General features: G+C 46.5%; 1 protein-coding gene across 1 annotated transcript in view; it reads left to right on the forward strand.

Annotated features, from left to right (window-relative positions):
• The window catches only part of BCL2L12 (BCL2 like 12), a 26,062-nt gene extending 3,362 nt beyond the window's left edge, over positions 1–22,700 (forward strand). Inside the window, exons 2-7 of the mRNA XM_075327534.1 lie at positions 7,244–7,427; positions 8,874–9,505; positions 12,507–12,644; positions 15,132–15,241; positions 18,901–19,170; positions 21,958–22,700. Of these exons, the coding sequence (XP_075183649.1) occupies positions 7,258–7,427; positions 8,874–9,505; positions 12,507–12,644; positions 15,132–15,241; positions 18,901–19,170; positions 21,958–22,005 (1,368 nt within the window). The 5' untranslated portion in view covers positions 7,244–7,257 and the 3' untranslated portion in view covers positions 22,006–22,700. The remainder of the gene's footprint in view (positions 1–7,243; positions 7,428–8,873; positions 9,506–12,506; positions 12,645–15,131; positions 15,242–18,900; positions 19,171–21,957) is intronic.
• The last annotated feature ends 648 nt before the right edge of the window (positions 22,701–23,348 follow it).

Here is a 23,348-nt window from a genome sequence, read left to right on the forward strand (position 1 = left end):
GAACTCTGGGGCCTCCTTGGGGGGGGTAACTCTGGGGCCTCCTTTTTGCAGGGGAAATGACTGTGGGGTCTCTTTTTTTTGGGGGGGTCTCGGCCGCCCTGCGTTTTTGTTTTTTTTTTCCGTACATTGAGAAAGAAAAGTTAGGCTGAGTTGACATGTCCAGTAATTATCCATTAGCACGGATCTGTTGGCAAAAAAGTTCTGTGCACAACTTACGGTATTTTTTTTTGCCCGTTTTGAAAAAATTGACTTCTGCCAGATCTGTGGGTTTTTTTGTATTTTTTCCATGGATGTCTATGGAAAACGGATCCGTTCCCTGATTGCTATTTATCTTCCATTTGAAGATCCAGTAATCAAAAAACGGATTCTTTACAAATGAAGGAACAACAGATGGATAAACAGCAATCGGGGAACGGATCCGTTTTCTATAGATTCCAATGTTAAAAAAAAAAAAACAGATCCTGTAAAAAGTCAATTTTTCCAAAACGGAGAAGAAAGTTATGTTTGCCGAACTTTTTTGCCAACGGATTCATTCTAACAAATGATTAGTGGACGTGTGAGCGTAGCGTTGGCCAACCTTCGTCATTCTGTCAGTCTGAACATCGGACCACACTTGGATGTCATCTGGGTTCGGACTGCTTTTTTTTTTTCTCGGATCCATAGACTTGCATGGCTGATTTTGATCCTACGCTTGGATGAAATTGGACAGGCCTTTGCGATTTACTGCAGACAATCACAGACAAGTCCTATAAACTATCACCGGCAGGAGTGCGATCCGTGAAAACCACAGATTTGTGAATGAGCCTTACCCCATTATTGTAACATTCTGATATTTACTAATACTGGTAAATGTAAATATTTATTGTTTCCACAATTTCGTATTGACAGTTTCTTGCCCTTATGTCCCCCCCCCACTGTTCAGAGCCCGTCCCCGTCCACCTTCCGGGCTCGCACCGGCTTGTTTTCCTTACACACCGCATCTTGCACTTGCTGTGCATACACGGGCGTCACCCTGTAGTAAAATATCAGGTTGCACGAAGCCGGTGGACTTGGGAATTTAGTCACATCTTACAGACGTCACAAAGGAGGAAATAAACAGAAGACTCAGATTTTGTTTCTAGTTTTCATCGTGTATCACTCAGAAATGCAACATTTTCATTGCTACAATCACAAGATTCCACCCCAGACTCCTGAGGAAGGGGCACACGTCTGCATGAAAAAATGGTGCCGGTGTCTTCAGTGTTTTTCATAGATGGATCCATAAGTAAATGAGTTCAAAGCTTCCTCTCTACTTTGCCATTTTAAACACTTGTCGTCCGTGTGCTGGACGTGTTTTTCAGGGACCCATAGACTTGTATTGGCCCTTGTCATACATGCTGCACTCTGGAACAATGGTTTGTTGGGGTTTTTTTATGCACCAGGTATTCGAGTCATTACTTTGTGTTGATGGATCTAACTGTAAAGGTAATCTGTTGCATTTTTTTTTTTAGTTAATATGGGCATACAGGTGGCATAAAGGTGAAATTAGCCTACTGGATGAGGGTCATTTGGCACAAATCCTCGTTATCTTCTGTCTTCCAGGCTATGGGGCATGCACTGCCCAGAAGATAAGCCCGAGTCTGGTCTTCATTATACAGGATTCCTCCTCCCCTTCTCTTCAGAGCATAAAGGTGTAATGAACCTCTTGGATGAGGGGTCATTTGGCACAAATCCTCGTAATCTTCTGTCTTCCAGGCTATGGGGCATTTGCCTCCCAGAAGATAAGTCTGTGTCTGGTCTTCATTATACAGGATTCCTCCTCCTTTTCTCTTCAGAGAATAAACGTGAAATGAGCCTCTTGGATGAGGGATCATTAGGCACAAATCCTTTTTTATATCTTCTGTCTTCCAGGCTATGGGGCATGCCCTGCCCAGAAGATAAGCCTGTGTCCTGTCTTCATTATACAGGATTCTTCCTCTTCTTCTCTTCAGAGCATAAAAGTAAAATGAGCCTCTTGGATGAGGGGTCATTAGGCACAAATCCTCTTTATTTTCTGTCTTCCAGGCTATGGGGCATGACCTGCCCAGGGGAAAAGCCTGTGTCTGGTCTTCATTATACTGTATTCCGCCTCCCCTTCTCTTCAGAGCAAAAAGGTGAAATGAGCCTCTTGGATGAGGGGTCATTTGTCACAAATCCTTTTTTATATCTTTTGTCTTCCAGGCTATGGGGGGATGGTCTGCTGCCCGGAAGATAAGCCTGCCTCCGGTCTTCATTTTACAGGATTCCTCCTCCTCTTTTCTTCAGTGTCCCTGTGGCATCAGGTGTGCTGCTGGAAATCATGCACATGCGCATTCTGCCTGCTGACTTTCCTACACTGTGAAGCAGCAGCAACTCTCAGCAAGATTGAAGCCTGTGCCCACAGAACGGTGGAATAGTGCAGGGGAGACACAGCAGGGAGAAGGAAAATGTGCGAGATCTCCGGCTGTGCACCTGACGCCACCAGGAAAGGGGAGGAAGAATCCAGTATAATGAAGACCAGAGGCAGGCTCATCTTCTGGGCAGCACACGCCCCATAGCCTGGAAGGGGAAAGACAGAAGATGCATGCGCAACATTTCTGGCTGCGCACCTGACATCACAGGGACACCAGGGAAGAGAAGGAGGAATATAATAGACCGGAGGCAGGCTTATCTTCCAGGCAGCACACACCCCATAGCCTGGACGGGGGGAGACAGAAGATGCATGCGCGAGATTTCCGGCTCCGCACCTGACATCACAGGGACACCAGGGAAGAGGAGGAATATAATGAAGACTGGAGGCAGGCTTATCTTACAGGCAACACACTCCCATAGCCTGGATGGGGGGAGGCAGAAGGCGCATGCGCGAGATTTCCGGCTGCGCACCTGACATCACAGGGACACCAGGGAAGAGGAGGAATATAATGAAGACTGGAGGCAGGCTTATCTTACAGGCAACACACTCCCATAGCCTGGATGGGGGGAGGCAGAAGGCGCATGCGCGAGATTTCCGGCTGCGCACCTGACATCACAGGGACACCAGGGAAGAGGAGGAATATAATGAAGACTGGAGGCAGGCTTATCTTACAGGCAACACACTCCCATAGCCTGGATGGGGGGAGGCAGAAGGCGCATGCGCGAGATTTCCGGCTGCGCACCTGACATCACAGGGACACTAGGGAAGAGGAGGAATATAATGAAGACCGGAGGCAGGCTTATCTTCCAGGCAGCACACACCCCATAGCCTGGAACGGGAGAGACAGCAGGCAGAAGGCGCATGTGAAAGATGTCTCGCCGTGCACCTGATATCACAGGGACACTAGGGAAGAGAAGGGAAAGAAGAGTCTAGTATAATAAAGACCGGAGACAGGCTTATCTTCCTAGCAGCACACGCCCCATAGCCTGGAAGACATAAAATATGATTTTTCCTCATCCAGAAGGCATACAAGTATAGTTAATTTCACCTTTATGACACACGCTCAAAAAGTTAGGGATATTTGTTTTTCGGGTGAAATTTCAGGATGATCCTACAATACTGTAACTTTTTCGGGTGAGCTTTTTAATGTGATCGTCTCTAAACTTTTTAATGCACATGTCCAACTGTTCAATAATTCAAAATGTTGAATATATATATATATATATATATATATATATATATATATATATATATATATATAGTCATGTAACCCTTCTTATGGTATGTATATTATTTTAGTTATTCTAGAAAACTATGCAAAACACAATTCGTGGCCCTTTTGTTTTGGAGAGGTCACGGGTCTGTTTGCTTGGGTCGACGCTCGGAGCCTTAGTCAAACAATACTCGTTCTGCTGATGTTATGCAAAATGTGTAATTTTTAGACCATTTTTTGGAATTTACTATGTGCACAATATCCAGACGAGTGACATTCCTGAGTCGTGAGGAGAGGGTTTTGCTGAAGGAAAGGTTATTGTCCCTACACAAAGTTGTCGCCCATTAGTTTTTGTCCTTTTCGCAAACTTTTTTTTTTTTTTGCATACAGCTCCTATGCAGTCCTATGTGTTATGATTACACACTTACAGTTCAGGGTCGCTCATCCCTATGAGTAAAGTTCAGAGTCAGCTAGTGTCCGGTGCTCGAACATTTACTTCGTCGAGTTCGGATGCTGTTCCCATACTGAATAAAGCTTGTTGAAAGGCTGTAGCGCAACTAATTAACAAGCTTTTTGACTGTGGGCGCTTCCTCAGCCATGTTGAGTACTGGCAGGGCTGTGATTGGCTGGCCACATCTTGTCATTGGGTCTTCATAAGACCTGATAAGGCGATGCCCAGCTCACACTGTCCTCTGGATATTAACAGCAAAGTAATTAACCTCCACCATCTACATATTGTAAACTTGCACCCTTCAGTGCCTTTTGTTGGCCACTAAAGGGTGTTTTTTAGCCTTAAGTTCTAAATAATAAAAAAGAACCATGCCAATTCCCCCTATTTTTGATAATTAGCCAAGGTAAAGCAGACAGCTGGGGGCTGGTATTATCAGGCTGGGTAGGTCCATGGTTATTTGGCCCTTCCCAGCCTAAAAATAGCAGCATGCAGCCGCCCCATAAGTGGCACATCACATTAGGCTCTTCTCGATTTGTGATAAGAGCTTAGGAAATCTTATCCAAATGAAGACTATAAATCACAGATGCTGCAAATTTTGAAATCCACAACATGTCAATTAAATTTTTAGTTTTTTTTGCCTAAAATCTTAAGTTTTAACTGCAAATCGCCGGAGGTCCTAACACTGGAACCCCCAGCAAGTTATTGCCTATTCTACGGCTCACTTGCAATTTTGGGAAAATCCCTTTAAGCTCCGGTTTTACCTTTTGCAATGAATAGAGCTAAAGCAAAACTACAAGCTTGCAACCTGATTATTATTATTTATTTTTTTTTTTATACTGTCCATATCTCATACCACGGGGGCAAAGTATCAGGAATGATGTTTCCTGGGACAACTATGCAGCGTTCTTCTGCTGATCTCATCAGGTTACACCCTCGATCATAAACGCGTCCGTTCCTTGGAGCGAAGACGAGGTCTGCATCCAGTGAGGCAAGACTCGGCAATGACGTGATCTGCGCCTGTACAACGGGAAAATCCCAAATTACAATCCTCCGTGGGGTTAGGAATGCGCCTGATGACCAAGGGGTAATTTTAGCGCCTCTTGACAAGTCGCTGCCACGTGTTTCCCGAGGATCAGTGTCATAAATACTTGGAATCCCCACGAAAAAAAAAAAAAAGCTCCTGCCTTGTTTGTTTGTTTGTTCCTTAGGAGTCAGCATTGTGCAGTTCCTCTGTAGTTACTCCTGGAAATATGCATAAGCATACAACTGGGTGGTACCCTTCCCCTTGTCATGGCGGAGTGACCCTGCAGCTGTCAAATCTGTGCTGACTCTGCTTAGCCATCTCTCCCAACCTCCCCATATACAAGGGCTCAGCGGAACGTTCATATGTTTTCAATGGGGAGAGAGGAAATATCGGACCCCCGTGTATCCGGCTTTAATATTCCAGCTCTCTCTCATTCTTTTCATCAGGAGGCCCCTGTACAAATTGGATTGTCAATCAGACCCTCCAAAATCAGCAGCTTCTGCCTACTTTCACCTAATGTGCATGCGGGCGCTGTATAGGGACTCACCCCGTTGGTGACACCTGTCGATTTTTTCCAAAAATAAGCCCTAGCAGGAATTTTCAGGATTTATGGAGTATGCTTAATAATTAAATCTCCAGGCAGTTAAAAACAGATGAAGAATACTGCAGAACATTTTATTAAAGAGGGAAGACATCCTCCATAAGAAAACAGACAGGCCCGCATGCCCTCCAAAAAAATACCAGACTGTGGAACGCTGGGGGTGGCGACGGCGCAGTGGAACGCTATGGGTGGAGCTAAGGCGCAGTGGTTTGCTATGTGGGGAGTGACGGCGCTCTGGAACGCTGGGGGGAGTGATGGCACTGGGGGAGCGCCGCCACCGTAGAACGCTATAGGAGAGTGATGGCGCTGTGGAATGCTATTGGGGAGCGACTATGCCGTGGAACGCTATGGGGGATCGGCGGCGCCGTGGAACGCTATGGGGGATCGGCGGCGCCGTGGAACGCTATGGTGGGGGATCGGCGGCGCCGTGGAATGCTATGGGGGGAGCGACGGCGCCATGGAACGCTATGGGGGATCGGCGGCGCCGTGCAATGCTATGGGGGGGAGCGACGGCGCCGTGGAACGCTATGGGGGGGAACGACGGCGCCGTGGAATGCTATGGGGGGGAGCAACGGCGCCATGGAACGCTATGGGGGATCGGCGGCGCCTTGCAACGCTATGGTGGTGGAGCGACGGCACCGTGGAACGCTATGGGGGGAGCGACGGCGCCGTGGAACGCTATGGGGGGGAGTGACGGCGCCGTGGAACGCTATGGGGGGAGTGACGGCGCCGTGGAATGCTATGGGGGGGGATCGGCGGTGCCGTGGAATGCTATGGGGGGGAACAACGGCGCTGTGGAACGCTTTGTGGGGGAGCGACGGCGCCGTGGAACGCTATGGAGGGGAGCGACGGCGCCATGGAATGCAGTAGGACCTGACAGCGACGCAGACCTTTTTTTTGAGAGGAGCCCATTACTTGTCAACTCTATATGTCCCGGGTCTGGTAAGTGCGATTCTCCTAGGAAAGAGAAGTTGGGGGGGGGGGGTGTCTGCCTTCTTTTCGGGGTAAACATAAGGGGGTAAACGTAGCAGTACATAGGAAATAGCTGTGTTTCCCTGAAAATAAGCCCTAGCGACATTTTTCACAGCAAAAAATAATATAACGCCGTCTTATTTTTGGAAAACACAGTAGTCGTCAATGTATTTCTACATTTCCAGGAGGAATAACAGAGGAACCACACAATGTAGACTTCCAAGAACAAGGCTCCTAGGATTGTACTTTACAAAAACATTTCCAGGAGTGATAACAGAGGATTCGCCCAATGCACTTCTAAGAACAAATGTTCCAGGATTGTTTGATCTTTTGCACGAAAACAAACGGCCGGCCTTTCCTTTGTAACTCATCATGTCATTATCCTCCGAGCCTCGGGCCCTTCCTTAATGTTTCTTTTAACCCTTTTTCAGAGAACGGACTCTCTGTGGTTCAAAGGAAATGTTTTCGGAAACTGAATAATTGTTTAAATTACGTTTTGACGTTTTTAAGAATTTTTGGAACTTCTAACTTCCATCCTTTGTGTGAATGTTCTGCCTTTCTCCGTATTGTAGAGCCGTAATGTGGAATGGCTGCAGTCGGTAACCCCGCGAATGGCGACCTCAGCCTGATCAAGGTGAAAGCGGAAACAAAGCGCGTCTTGGAAGCTTTCTTAAAGCGATCCTTGAGCCAAGATGAGGGAAAGCACGTAGGACATGTGGGGCGCTCGTACCATGACGATAAGAAGTACAGTCACAGGTATGGTACGCTCGATGGTCTGTATGATTACTTTTTGTCAGGCTGGAATGGGATGGCTCACACAAATTTAGAGACTGTCGACCAGGAACTTTTCAAATAAGTGGATGAAATTTGTGATGTATCTGGATTTGTTGTGCATTTCATTACATGACTGATGATTCTTTGTTTCAGCTTTTTGCCTGTAGTTTTTTTTTTTTTTTTTTTACATAGAAGCTGCCAGCTTTCGGTCATGGGGGTGGTGCAGGGAGCGATTAATTACTTAGGAGCTGCTGGCTTTCAGTCATGGGGGCAGTGCAGGGAGCAATTACTCAGGAGATGCCGGCTTTCAATCATGGGGGGTGCAGGGAGCAATTACCCAGAAGCTACGGGCTTTCAATCATGGGGACGGTGCAAGGAGCGATTACCCAGGAGCTGCAAGCTTTCAGTCATGGGGCGGTGTACGGAGCAATTACTCAGGAGTTGCCTGATTTCAGTCATGGGATGGTGCAGGGTGCGATTACCCAGGAGCTGCCGGCTTTCAGTCATGGAGTGGTGCAGAGAGTGATTACCCAGGAGCTGCCGGCTTTCAGTCATGGAGTGGTGCAGAGAGTGATTACCCAGGAGCTGCCGGCTTTCAGTCATGGAGTGGTGCAGAGAGTGATTACCCAGGAGCTGCCGGCTTTCAGTCATGGAGTGGTGCAGAGAGCGATTACCCAGGAGCTGCTGGTATTCCGTCATGGGGGTGCTGCAGGGAGCGATTACCCAGGAGCTGCCGGCTTTCAGTCATGGGGGCAGTACAGGGAGCGATTACCCAGGAGCTGTCAACTTTCTGTCATGGGGACAGTGCAGGGAGCGATTACCCAGGAGCTGCCAACTTTCATTCCCGGAGCTGTCAGCTTTCAGTCATGGGAGCCATGCAGGGAGCAATTACCCAGGAGCTGACAGCTTTCAGTCATGGGGAGGTGCAGGGAGTGATTACCCAGGAGCTGCCAGCTTTCAGTCATGGGGAGGTGCAGGGAGCACCCAGGAGCTGCCAACTTTCATTCCTGGAGCTGTCAGCTTTCAGTCATGGGAGCAGTGCATGGAGCAATTACCCAGCAGCTGCCAGCTTTCAGTCATGGGGCGGTGCGGGGAGAGATTAGAGTCATCATTCACTATACTGTTTGTGGCAGCCTGACACTGATTGACGGCTCGCAGTGCAGAGCTGGCTGTCAGTCAAAGTGCCAGGGTGTGCTCATAGTATAGTAGGCGGTAACCGTAGCCATTCCATGTGCTGCCCGCATGACTGAAAGCCAGCAGCTCCTGGGAGAAAATAAGTTCATTTTCTCTCAGTAGCTGCACTTTCAAAAAAATGTTCAGCACATGACCCATTAGGTTGCTGTTCACACCTTGGTGGTTACTCAGAGGTGCCGGTGTTGATTGGTGTAATGCACACGGTCACATAATGTCTTTTCTTTTTCCCATAAGGGCGAATCATGAAGAAAGTAAAGAATTAATTCCAAAGAAATCTAAAAAGGCAGACCGAAAAAGAAGCAAAGAGCCTGAAAGAGATGACCGGAGCCCGGCGTTGGGCGAGTCGTCGGCTCCGGCACGTCATGGTACCTGGAATTCCCTACACGAGGAGATCAATCGGGTGGAAGAGACCAAACATGGCTTCAAGACCAACATTAAGCATCTGCTGAGAAAACAAAGCCAAGCTAAGGAGAAGGGCGCCGCGCTGAAGGACCGGAACGGAAGCGTCCACAGTAAATCCAAAGACTCTATTGATGCCGTACTGGATGAGCACGGGAAAGCTGCGGGCAAAGGCGATTCCTCCAAACGTCCCAAGTCCCCTAACCCCTTACTGGCCTGTACGGTGATGGCCTCCACAACGTCTCTGGCAGAAGACGATCACAGGCAATATGACACGGGCGCTCGCGAGAAGCACCCGCCAAGTGCAACGCCCAAAAAGCTAAGTCGTTCCTTCTCCATTATAAAGTTACTTAAGAAAAAAACGCACAAAGAGAATGTCCCGGAGTCGGACTCCAAACCTGCCCGGCCGGACTTTCTGCCCGTGAAGTCGTGGAAAGAGGAACCTCATGCTCCGATTCAGGAAACTGGTATGTCTATATTATGTATTCACACCGCTCGTATAGATCATGGCTGGAAGAGACGTGTGCTGATACATGGCTGGACGGCATTGGCGGCCCAGAAACCGCAAACTTAGAGGTTATAATGGTGTTCCCGTAGAATTTAAGAGGTATTCCCATCTCCAAGATCCTATCCTAATATGTAGTAGGTGTAATAATATTAGCAAATACCAACAATTAGAAATGTAGTATAGTTCTCCTGATTAGATAAGTCTCTTACTTAATGTGCAGGGCATTGCAGTAGGTGTAATAATATTGGCAAATACCTACAGTTATAAATGTAGTATAGTTCTCCTGATTTACTATGTCTCTTACCTGATGTGCAGGGCATTGCAGTAGGTGTAATAATATTGGCAAATAACTATAGTTAGAAATGTAGTATAGTTCTCCTGATTAGATATGTCTCTTACCTGATGTGCAGGGCATTGCAGTAGGTGTAATATTAATATTCTCAAATACCTTCAATTAGAAATGTAGTATAGTTCTCCTGATTAGATATGTATCTTACTTAATGCGCAGGGCATTGCAATAGGTGTAATAATATTGGCAAATACCTACAGTTAGAAATGTAGTATAGTTCTCCTGATTTACTATGTCTCTTACCTGATGTGCAGGGCATTGCAGTAGGTGTAATATTAATATTATCAAATACCTTCAATTAGAAATGTAGTATAGTTCTCCTGATTAGATATGTCTCTTACTTAATGTGCAGGGCATTGCAATAGGTGTAATAATATTGGCAAATAACTACAGTTAGAAATGTAGTATAGTTCTCCTGATTTACTATGTCTCTTACCTGATGTGCAGGGCATTGCAGTAGGTGTAATATTAATATTATCAAATACCTTCAATTAGAAATGTAGTATAGTTCTCCTGATTAGATATGTCTCTTACTTAATGTGCAGGGCATTGCAATCGGTGTAATAATATTGGCAAATACCTACAGTTAGAAATGTATTATAGTTCTCCTGATTCCCTATGTCTCTTACCTGATGTGCAGGGCATTGCAGTAGGTGTAATATTAATATTATCAAATACCTTTAATTAGAAATGTAGTATAGTTATTCTGATTAGCCATGTCTCTTACCTCATGTGCAGGACATTGCAGTAAGTGTAGGAATAATAATGAATAATATTATTAGCAAATACCTCCATTTAGAAATTTAGTATAATTTTCCTGATTAGCTATGTCTCTTACCTGATGTGCAGAGCATTGCAATAGGTATAATAATATTGGCAAATCCCTACAGTTAGAAATTTAGTAAAGGGCTCCTGATGAGCTATATCTCTTACCTTATGTGCAGGTCATTGCAGTAGGTGTAATAATAATATTATTAGCGAATACATCCAATTGGAAATGTATTATAGTTCTCCTGATTAGCTATGTTGAATTCCTCATGTGCAGGGCATTGCAGTAGGTGTAATAATATTGGCAAATACCTCCAATTAGAAATATAGTATATTTCTCCTGATTAGCTATATCTCACCTCATATGCAGGGCATTGCAGTAGGTGTAATAATAATAATATTAGCAAATATCTCAAATTAGAAATGTAGTATAGGTCTCCTCATTAGCGATATTTGTTTCCTCATGTGCAGGGCATTGCAGGAAGTGTAGTAGTCATAATGATAATATTAATGATAATAATAATAATAATAAAAATTCGTAAATACCTTCTATTAGAAATATAGTATAATCCTCCTGATTAGTTACGACTCTTACCTCATGCGCAGGTCATTGCAGTAGATGCAATGTTGTTATTATTATTATTATTATTATTATATTATTATTAATATAGTATTACACCTACTGCAATGCCCTGCGCATGAGGGAAGAGACATAACTAATCAGGAAAACTGTACTACATTTCTAATTGGAGGTATTTACTAATATTATTATTATCGAATACCTCCAATTAAAAATGTAGTATAATTCTCCTGATTAGCTATGTCTCTTACCTCATGTGTAGGGCATTGCAGTAGGTGTATAACAATACACCTACTGCAATGCCCTGAAGGTGAGGTAAGAGACATAGCTAATCAGGAGAATTATACTACATTTCTAATTGGAGGTATTTGCTAACATTATTTATTATTATTATTATTATTTATTATTAATATTATTAAATTAATAAATACCTCCAATTGTCTCTTACCTCATGTGCAGGGCATTACAGCTTAGGCATCCATGATTATGACCACTCGTATAGTGACAGTTACTTGCTAGTGGTTGAAACCATGGATACATAAGCTCCTGCAATGCCCTGCACATGAGGTAAGAGATATAGCTAATCAGAAGAGCTATACTACATTTCTAATTGGAGGTATTTGCTAATATTATTATTTATTATTATTATTATTATTATTATTATTAATAATAATAATAATAATAATAATAATAATAATATAATATTATTATTACATCTACTACATATTGGGATAGGGTCTTGGAGATGGAAATACCCCTTTTTAAGTGTATAAATATGGAGGGATCCAACTGCTGGGACCCCTGTTGATCACAAGTAAGGAGAATCCCCCGCCTCTAATTGGTGTTTAGCCACTTAAATGCTGGTGTCAATCTCTCAATGCTTAAGGCCTCCCTTCTGTCGCAACCATAATTGTACTCCTATGTATTCTGATTTATAGTACAGGTAAAAAAGCCCTAAATTTATTTATTTATTCTTTTATTATTATTTTTTTTAATATTTCATTTCCAGATGCAAAAATAAAGTATTAAATAGATATTTGGTACCACCATGTCTGCAAAAGTTGGATTTATCAAAACATAAAATTATGTAACTTGTACAGTAAAGAAAAAAAAAAAAAAGGTGTATCAAAATGCAACCCCCCCCCCCCCCCCAAACAAATGAAATAAAATAAATCAGTCCTGCTTAAGCTTTGGTTTGTGCGGCGGTGGATACAACTACTGAGCGATCATCTCTTATTGTTTTTATTCTTTATGTATTATCAGGGAGACTTGAAGACTCTGAGATTTACTCTCTGGCTGCCAAAAAGTTGGATACGTTGCTGAAACACAAAAAGCTGAGGAGTCCCCAGGAGCCCCCGAAACCCCCAGCCATTCCATTATGTGGCTACAGTGTAATAGGAGGTATGATGAGGGTTTTTTCTTTTATCCACTTTGTAACTTTTTCTTTTTTTTTTTTTTCTTTTCCATTTTTCTGTTAAATAAGTAAATATTCTGGTTCTTTTTTGGCACAATTTAGTGACTTGCACGGATGACTGCTGTTTAAATTGGTGTCATGTAGTGTCTGTTTCCCCTGTTTTTTTTGCCTTAGGGCATAGAAACACAACACATACCTATAGGTCACTGTTGGTGTCAAAATGTTGCATTAGGATTGAAGATAGAGGCTCCTCTTGCCGCCCAAGTGCCAAGGGGGATCTGGCTCCTCTTGCCGCCCAAGTGCCCGGGGGGATCTGGTTCCTCTTGCCGCCCAAGTGCCCGGGGGGATCTGGCTCCTCTTGCCGCCCAAGTGCCCGGGGGGATCTGGCTCCTCTTGCCGCCCAAGTGCCCGGGGGGATCTGGCTCCTCTTGCCGCCCAAGTGCCCGGGGGGATCTGGCTCCTCTTGCCGCCCAAGTGCCCGGGGGGATCTGGCTCCTCTTGCCGCCCAAGTGCCCGGGGGGATCTGGCTCCTCTTGCCGCCCAAGTGCCCGGGGGGATCTGGCTCCTCTTGCCGCCCAAGTGCCCGGGGGGATCTGGCTCCTCTTGCCGCCCAAGTGCCCGGGGGGATCTGGCTCCTCTTGCCGCCCAAGTGCCCGGGGGGATCTGGCTCCTCTTGCCGCCCAAGTGCCCGGGGGGATCTGGCTCCTCTTGCCGCCCAAGTGCCCGGGGGGATCTGGCTCCTCTTGCCGCCCAAGTGCCCGGGGGGATCTGGCTCCTCTTGCCGCCCAAGTGCCCGGGGGGATCTGGCTCCTCTTGCCGCCCAAGTGCCCGGGGGGATCTGGCTCCTCTTGCCGCCCAAGTGCCCGGGGGGATCTGGCTCCTCTTGCCGCCCAAGTGCCCGGGGGGATCTGGCTCCTCTTGCCGCCCAAGTGCCCGGGGGGATCTGGCTCCTCTTGCTGCCCAAGTGCCCGGGGGGATCTGGCTCCTCTTGCCGCCCAAGTGCCCGGGGGGATCTGGCTCCTCTTGCCGCCCAAGTGCCCGGGGGGATCTGGCTCCTCTTGCCGCCCAAGTGCCCGGGGGGATCTGGCTCCTCTTGCCGCCCAAGTGCCCGGGGGGATCTGGCTCCTCTTGCCGCCCAAGTGCCCGGGGGGATCTGGCTCCTCTTGCCGCCCAAGTGCCCGGGGGGATCTGGCTCCTCTTGCCGCCCAAGTGCCCGGGGGGATCTGGCTCCTCTTGCCGCCCAAGTGCCCGGGGGGATCTGGCTCCTCTTGCCGCCCAAGTGCCCGGGGGGATCTGGCTCCTCTTGCCGCCCAAGTGCCCGGGGGGATCTGGCTCCTCTTGCCGCCCAAGTGCCCGGGGGGATCTGGCTCCTCTTGCCGCCCAAGTGCCCGGGGGGATCTGGCTCCTCTTGCCGCCCAAGTGCCCGGGGGGATCTGGCTCCTCTTGCCGCCCAAGTGCCCGGGGGGATCTGGCTCCTCTTGCCGCCCAAGTGCCCGGGGGGATCTGGCTCCTCTTGCCGCCCAAGTGCCCGGGGGGATCTGGCTCCTCTTGCCGCCCAAGTGCCCGGGGGGATCTGGCTCCTCTTGCCGCCCAAGTGCCCGGGGGGATCTGGCTCCTCTTGCCGCCCAAGTGCCCGGGGGGATCTGGCTCCTCTTGCCGCCCAAGTGCCCGGGGGGATCTGGGTCCTCTTGCCGCCCAAGTGCCCGGGGGGATCTGGCTCCTCTTGCCGCCCAAGTGCCCGGGGGGATCTGGCTCCTCTTGCCGCCCAAGTGCCCGGGGGGATCTGGCTCCTCTTGCCGCCCAAGTGCCCGGGGGGATCTGGCTCCTCTTGCCGCCCAAGTGCCCGGGGGGATCTGGCTCCTCTTGCCGCCCATGTGCCCGGGGTGATCTGGCTCCTCTTGCCGCCCAAGTGCCCGGGGTGATCTGGCTCCTCTCGCCGCCCAAGTGCCAGGGGAATCTGGCTCCTCTTGCCGCCCAAGTGCCAGGGGAATCTGGCTCCTCTTGCCGCCCAAGTGCCAGGGGAATCTGGCTCCTCTTGCCGCCCAAGTGCCAGGGGAATCTGGCTCCTCTTGCCGCCCAAGTGCCAGGGGAATCTGGCTCCTCTTGCCGCCCAAGTGCCAGGGGAATCTGGCTCCTCTTGCCGCCCAAGTGCCAGGGGGGGGAGTGCTGGAGGAGATCCGGCCCCCTTTGCCACCCAAGTGCGTTAAGTTATAATTAGTTTTATTTTTTTATCCTGGAAAAACTCTTTAACACTTCTATTTTAGAAAGCAATGTTACTTTTCTGTTTTGTTTTTTTTTTTCAAAATCGGCCTAAAACATTTGCACGGCACTGTGTGAGTGCAGGGCTCGGCAATGTGGGGCAATTTAGCAACAACTTTCCAAATAGTTTGTAAGTTTGACAAAACTTCTATAAAGTAGATGTTGTGTTTATGTAAGTTAGTGAATTAGTTTGTGTCTTTTTCTACACGTCACAGACAACAATAATGTGACTACTGACGACCGGCCGGCCCCCGTAGACAAGGATGAAGTGATACGGAATCTGGTGGCCCTGCTGCAGGAACAGGCCGTAGTGATCAACGAAAAGGTGAGGGCCGATTGAGGCGTAATCATCCTCAATATTGATTTGCCCCCTTAACAATATTCACTCTAGGGACACTAGTTGATAACGAGATATAAATATAATTATTAAAGGGGGTTTTGGGGCTCAAAAACTGACCTATACTTAAGCTATGAATGTCTAACGGATGGGGGTCTGACTCTAAAAGCCCCTGTCTATTATGTGAGTGAAGAAGAGCGCCGGGGTCCCTTTATTTATCCAGTCAAAGGCTTGTCTGTATGTGCTGATTCCTGGTCTAGCAGTTTGACCCTAAAGGCTTGTCTTGATGTGCTGCTTCCTGGCCTGGCAGTTTATCCCTAAAGGCTTGTCTGTATGTGCTGCTTCCTGGTCTTGCAGTTTGACCCTAAAGGCTTGTCTTGATGTGCTGCTTCCTGGGCTTGCAGTTTGACCCTAAAGGCTTGTCTTGATGTGCTGCTTCCTGGTCTGGCAGTTTATCCCTAAAGGCTTGTCTGTATGTGCTGCTTCCTGGTCTGGCAGTTTGACCCTAAAGGCTTGTCTTGATTTGCTGCTTCCTGGTCTGGCAGTTTGACCCTAAAGGCTTGTCTTGATGTGCTGCTTCCTGGTCTGGCAGTTTATCCCTAAAGGCTTGTCTGTATGTGCTGCTTCCTGGGCTTGCAGTTTGACCCTAAAGGCTTGTCTGTATGTGCTGCTTCCTGGGCTTGCATTTTGACCCTAAAGACTTGTCTTGATGTGCTGCTTCCTGGGCTTGCAGTTTGACCCTAAAGGCTTGTCTTGATGTGCTGCTTCCTGGGCTTGCAGTTTGACCCTAAAGGCTTGTCTTGATGTGCTGCTTCCTGGGCTTGCAGTTTGACCCTAAAGGCTTGTCTTGATGTGCTGCTTCCTGGGCTTGCAGTTTGACCCTAAAGGCTTGTCTTGATGTGCTGCTTCCTGGGCTTGCAGTTTGACCCTAAAGGCTTGTCTTGATGTGCTGCTTCCTGGGCTTGCAGTTTATCCCTAAAGGCTTGTCTGTATGTGCTGCTTCCTGGGCTTGCAGTTTGACCCTAAAGGCTTGTCTGTATGTGCTGCTTCCTTGGCTTGCAGTTTGACCCTAAAGGCTTGTCTTTATGTGCTGCTTCCTTGGCTTGCAGTTTGACCCTAAAGGCTTGTCTGTATGTGCTGCTTTCTGGTCTTGCAGTTCAGCTCCATCCACTTGAATTGCTCATGAGTTGCAGTATGAGGCGCAGCCAAACGTACGGATGAGCTGCTGTGCCTGGAGAAACAGTAATGGGGCTGGTGCACTTTCGTGCTGCCAATTGGGGAGAGGATTGTTTAAGAAATAGGTTATTCCAATTACTTCTTAAATGTACTCCTATCTCTTCCCTTTGTGCACATCCACTCCCTTCCCCTTCTGGACGTGAAGGCTGTGTACACCACAAACATTTATATTATTGCTCATTTGCAAATGCAAAGTTGCGCAACTTTCTAAATAGTGTTCCTTAAAACCTTCAACCGGTTTTGCAGCTGCTAGTCCTATTATTTAGCTGAGCGCTTTTGCAAAAATGTTGCAAATCAATGGGAGATCTTGTTCCTCATGGCTCTTTTTGTGGAGCAGGGAAAGAACTTTCTCAGTGGAGAGGTGACAAAGCATGTACAGTTTCAGAGACTGCAGACTAGAAACAGAGGAAGGTACAGGATAGAAGCTGTGCTGATACATGAGCTAATGAAGACAGCTCAACACCTCACATCCAGCCTATATTACTGTGAGGGACACTCCCTGAAGAGAAAAATTTGAAACTTGAATTAGTCTGCAGTCTGGATGTCAGTGGGTCTGAAAATAAATGAAGGTCACAGAATTAAACTTCCTTTAAGATTTCTATATACAGTGACCTGCGATAGTATTCAGCCCCCTTGAATTTTTCATCCTTTTCCCACATTTCAGGCTTCAAACATAAAGATAAAAATGTAAATTTTATGGTGAAGAATCAACAACAAGTGGGCACAATTGTGAAGGGGAACAAAATTTATTGCTTATTTTTAAACTAATAAGAAATAACTGAAAATTGGGGCGTGCAATATTATTCATCCCCTTTACTTTCAGTGCAGCAAACTCACTCCAGAAGTTCATTGAGGATCTCTGAATGATCCGATGTTGTCCTAAATGACTGATGATGATAAATATAAGCCCCTGTGTGTAATCCAGTCTCCGTATAAATGCCCCTGCTCTGTGATAGTCTCAGTGTTCTGTATAAAGCACAGAGAGCATCATGAAGACCAAGGAACACAACAGGCAGGTCCGTGATACTGTTGTGGAGAGGTTTAAAGCCGGATTTGGTTACAAAAAGATTTCCACAACTTTAAACATCCTAAGAAGCACTGTGCAAGCGATCATATTGAAATGGAAGGAGAATCATACCACTGCAAATCTACCAAGACCCGGCCGTCCATCCAAACTATCATCTCACACAAGGAGAAGACTGATCAGAGATGCAGCCAAGAGGCCCATGGTCACTCTGGATGAACTGCAGAGATCTACAGCTGAGGTGGGAGAGTCTGTCCATAGCACAACAATCAGTCGTACACTGCACAAATCTGGCCTTTATGGAAGCGTGGCAAGGAGAAAGCCATTTCTCAAAGATATCCATAAAAAGTGTCATTTACAGTTTGCCACAAGCCACCTGGAGACACCAAACATGTGGAAGAAGGTGCTCTGGTCAGATGAAACCAAAATCAAACTATTTGGGCAAAATGCCAAATATGTTTAGCGTAAAAGCAACACAGCTCATCACCCTGAACACATCATCCCCACTGTCAAACATGGTGGTGGCAGCATCATGGTTTGTGCCTGCTTTTCTTCAGCAGGGACAGGGAAGATGGTTAAAAGTGATGGGAAGATGGATGGAGCCAAATACAGGACCATTCTTGAAGAAAACCTGTTGGAGTCTGCAAAACCTGAGGCTGGGACGGAGATTTGTCTTCCAACAAGACAATGATCCCAAACATAAAGCAAACTCTACAATGGAATGGTTCACAAATAACCGTATCCAGGTGTTAGAATGGCCAAGTCACAGTCCAGACCTGAACCCAATCGAGAATCTGTGGAAAGAGCTGAAAACTGCTGTTCACAAACGCCTCCATCCAACCTCACTCAGCTCCAGCTGTTTACAAAGGAAGAATGGGCGAGAATTTCAGTCTCTCGATGTGCAAAACTGATAGACACATACCCCAAGCGACTGCAGCTGTAATCGCAGCAAAAGGGGGCGCTACAAAGTATTAACTTACAGGGGCTGAATAATATTGCACGCCCCAATTTTCAGTTTATTATTGTTTATAAAAGTTTAAAATAAGCAATAAATTTCGTTCACCTTCACAATTGTGTCCTCTTGTTGTTGATTCTTCCCCAGAACATTAACATTTTTATCTTTGTTTGAAGCCTGAAATGTGGGAAAAGGTTGAAAAAATTCAAGGGGGCTGAATATTTTGGCAAGGCACTGTAAGTGTCCCAGTCATTCGTCCAATGTGTAAGGACATCTATGGGGTCACTCATTTACCCATGTTCTGTTGTAATGGAAATTGCGGAACCTTTTCCTATTGCTTCCTCTCTTTTCCCAAATTTACATTTGAGGGAATGCTAATTATTTCTGGGCCGTCTGGATTAACTTGAAAGTCCTCTTTTCTTTATCCTCTAGATCAATAGGGACCCCTTCCTCAGGAATACCCTCAGCAGGATGTCCTACGGCAGCTTCTTCCGTCTTGCAGAAGTCTTCACGAGCGATGCCGAGGTGGAACAGGACGCAGCGGGCTCAAATGTGAGCCCAGAACTGACGAAAATTGCTCTGACCATGGAGCTGACCAGGAAAGTGGCCGGGATTAATAGCCATGCCGTTCACACACTAATGGGCTACAGTCTTCAATACATGGACATGTTTGTGCCCTGGCTGCAGAAGCAAGGAGGCTGGGTAATCTATCTTCTTACATATCTTAAAGGGATTCCATATTAAGGAATTCTGTGTTTTAAAGGGATTGTCCAATAATTTTATACCAATGTCCAACCTTAGGATAGGTCACCAATATCAGATTGGAGAGGGTTCGACACACAGCACCCCCACCCATCAGCTGCTCTCGGTGCTCGGAAGGGATCAGTTGCACAGCTCCGTAAACTGTTTAATGGCCGTGGACAGGTACTGCTCATCCGCCCCTAGTAACCCGTTGCGACCACTATACAGAGGATGGAGTAAGAAGCTCTGCAACTGATCACATACGGCGTAAGGAAAAGATGACCTTGTGGGGTGCCTGGTGTCACACCCCATCAATCTGATATTGATGAACTATCCCTAAAGATAAGCCATCAATACAAAAAGACTGGAAAACCCTTTAATTGAGCACCCTAACTTGCGTAATAGCGCCTCTCACTTTGGAAACCCCAATGCATTTCATCGACAGCTCATTGACTTTGATAGGAACTGTGTAATGCTTCATTTTTCCTGTAGAGGTGCTGCAGAGGATCTGGTCCCTCCCCCCCTCCACACACGCCGTCGCTCTGGGGACGGGATAATGACGACGACACATGACTCTTTCCCCCAGCACCAACATTTCCCATGATCTGAAATCCCTCTTTCTATCAGCACCCAGCTTTCCTATGTTCTGATATCCATCTTGTCCTTGGCACCCAGCTTCCCCATGCTCTGCTATACATCTTTCCCTCAGCACCCAGCTTTTCTATGTTCTGATATCCATCCCATGCTTATATCTTTATCCCCCCTCATATATAGTTCTCCAAATACCATAATGGCCCCCACATAGGCTTCCATATAGTATAAAGGGTCCCACATAACCCTTCATATATTTGAATGCAGCTCCATAGTCCTCCATGTATTCTAATGTATTTCCCATAGTCCTCCATGTATAAAGTGGCCCTCCAATTATTATAATGCAACTCTCCATGTATTATAATTCACCCCATAGTCCTCCATATATTATAATGCACCACATAGTCCTCCATATATTATAATGCACCACATAGTCCTCCATATATTATAATGCACCCCCATAGACTTTTATATTGTATTATGCAGCACCATAGTCCTCCATGTATAATGCACCCCTATAGTCCATGTATAAGGTGTCCTTCATGTTGTATAATGCAGCCCCATAGACCTCCATATATAATGGGCCCCTATAGTCCATGTATAAGGTGTCCTTCATATTGCCCATACTCCTCCATGTATAATGGACCCCTATAGTCCATGTATAATGCACCCCTACAGTCATTTATAAGGTGTCTTTCATGTTGTATAATGCAGCCCCATAGACCTCCATGTATAATGCAGCCCCATAGGCCTCTGGCCACCGTGTACTCAAAAAAAAAAAAAAAAAAAAAAAAAAAAAGTACTTGCCTCGTTACCCCGCTGCTCCGGACGGTGTATCCCCCGTCATGCATTCTGCACTCTGCAGTCTCAGCACAGTAGTGACATCACCGCGCTCGGCTGCACCGAGACGTCGAGAATGACATGGGGAGAATAATGAAGCATGGAACGGAGCGCTCCGCTTTATGCTTCATCATTGCTGTACGCGATGACTGGCGAGGGGGGCCCTCTGCCGTTGACGATGGGCCCCCGTGACTCACGGGCCATATAGCGGCCATGTGGTCTGTCACAGAACAGCGCAGCTCCTCTCTCACAGAGAGGAGCCGGCTGCTGATTGAACCCTGCTGGCCTGGTCGTGATGGCATCCTATGCGACTGCGGTCGTTACGCCCCCGCAAATGGCTGCTCACCTTGCTGCACCCTCACCTGCCCAAGCTCTAAAAGCGCCCAGTGAGCAATCTCCTTTATTTACGAAGCCAATGAATGTTTTCAGAACCTGCGCAGAGGAGCAGCGAAGTAGCCACATGACGATGACTAACCCCTTTAGGCTGGGGCTGCATGCCAACTTGGGCCGTGACAAAGATTGAATGCTGCTGCTACATCCCAGCATAATGCAAGTGAATGGAGTTGCATTGCGACAAGGTCAGCCTCTAACGACCATTATAATAAAATCTTAAAAAATCCAATGGATGCCGAGCTTTTTGCAATGCAAACCCAATAGCGTGCATCAGGCTGTGATGTAGCAGCAGCATATAGAGCGTGACCAACATTATGGCCAAATTCACCGTGTAGCCCCTGCCCTAAAGTTTTGTGACTTATGTGCTGGTGTATATATTGACTATTTAAAAAAAATGGAAAGGTATCAAAGAGGTTGTCCACTACTTTGACATTGATAGTTGATTGGTTTGGGTCCGTCACGCCGCACCCCCGCAAATCAGCTGATCTCAGCCCCGGCGGCGCAAGCGGCCAGAAATGCTCAGTTCTTCGTCTTCTGACAGTGGATGCGGCCGGTTACTGCACATCCGCCTCCCATTCAGTGTGCAGTGCCTCCGAAAACGGAGCATCTTCGGAACTGAGCATTTCCAGCTGCCACCGCCGGGACCTAGATCAGCTGATCGGCGAGGGTGCTGCGTGTCAAACCCCGGCCGATCAGGCAACGATGACCAATCCTAAGGATAGGCCATCAGTGTCAAAGTAGTGGGCAACCCCTTTAACAATAAAGTGTTCCCAGTTTTAACAATGGGTCTATCCAATATTATATACTGATACATTAATCGATACTTGGTCCTCCCAAACTGGATATCCCCCTTTAGGACATCCTTGTAACCAATTTACATGGCACATTTTCGATTTCGTAATTATTTTAATTTTTCCCCTACAGGAAAAATTGGTTTCTGATGGAGATATTTCCGACTTGCAAATTGACTAATTTGGCCAAACCCACCGACTACCTCCATTGTATCCAGACCTGTGTAGATCTACACTGTTGCCTAAACCGGCTCCTTCCTTCTAAGGATACTGGGCATGATACTGTCAACCAACATGGCCGACGCGGACTACCTCTATGGCCCGATGTGTTATCGTACGGACATTTTACAATAAATCAGGGAGCGAAATCTGCCAAATATCGCCTGTGAATATTTTAATTTTTTTTTTTATTACATTTTTTTTAAATCAAACCTTTTCTAAATCCTTGGCATCTGCGGGCACGTGCCATTGCCTTATTTTATCCTGGAATGCAATCCAAAGGCCCGTCTACAAACTTGGGGCAAAAAATATATTTTTAACCACTTTTTGGGGTTTTTTTATAACCAAATTTCTGGGTTTTGAGATTTGGACGCACACCCACTACTCGGTGCTAATACCAATAATACTGTAATCCATACGTTCTGAATGATGTCTGACTATGCCGCCATGTTGGGCAGGACTGAGGAAAAACACTGTATAGATGCTGCGTTGCACTTTTTTAATTTTTTTTTTTTAATATATAAATGGGAATATTTTTTTTCTTTTCTTTTTTTTTTTTTTTCTTTTTTTACTTTTGTAATTGAAAAATATTGGTTCCTGTCAGTGGATATTTCTTTAGCCATAGGGTGTACAGTTCGCCATATTGGTTTTAATGTTTACCTGGCATTAAAGTGAATGTTAAGCTACTTCTTTTGGTTTTAGTATATTATTTCGAAGGACAACATTAAAAATGTCTGAGACGGACCATCACCCACCTAGTGGAGGAGTTTTTCCTTTGAGGACAGATTTGTTATCACGGATTTAGGCCCTGGTTCAGACGCAATATTAAAGGGAATCTGTCACCAGGTTTTTGCTTCCACATCTCAGAGCAGCATATCGTAAGAGCAGAGACCCTGATTCCAGCGATGTGTCACTTACTGGGCTGCTTAGTGTAGTTTTGATAAAAATCACGGTTTAATCAGCAGTAGATTATCATTACAGGACTACTTGGCATGCTGCAAGGTAGTCCAGCATATACATGAGCTCTGTATAAGGCCGCTTTCTCATTGCGTTCAATCCTGTTTTCAGTGGTCCCGTTGGTGCTTTGGTCCAAATCCCCCGCAAAACGTGTTTCAGACGCATGCACCAACGGGGCCATTGACTATAAAATCAGTCTACTACATCTGGGTGTCTGTCTCCAGAAAGCGTATGCCCCTGAAAACTGTGCACGACTGAGCACATGGTAACTCCGTCTGCACCATTATAGTCAATGGCCCCGTCAGCGCATGTGTCTATAACCCGTTTTGCGTGGGCTTTAGACCGAAG

This window comes from Anomaloglossus baeobatrachus, chromosome 11 (genome assembly GCF_048569485.1).
Source record: "Anomaloglossus baeobatrachus isolate aAnoBae1 chromosome 11, aAnoBae1.hap1, whole genome shotgun sequence".
Lineage (NCBI taxonomy): Eukaryota > Metazoa > Chordata > Amphibia > Anura > Aromobatidae > Anomaloglossus > Anomaloglossus baeobatrachus.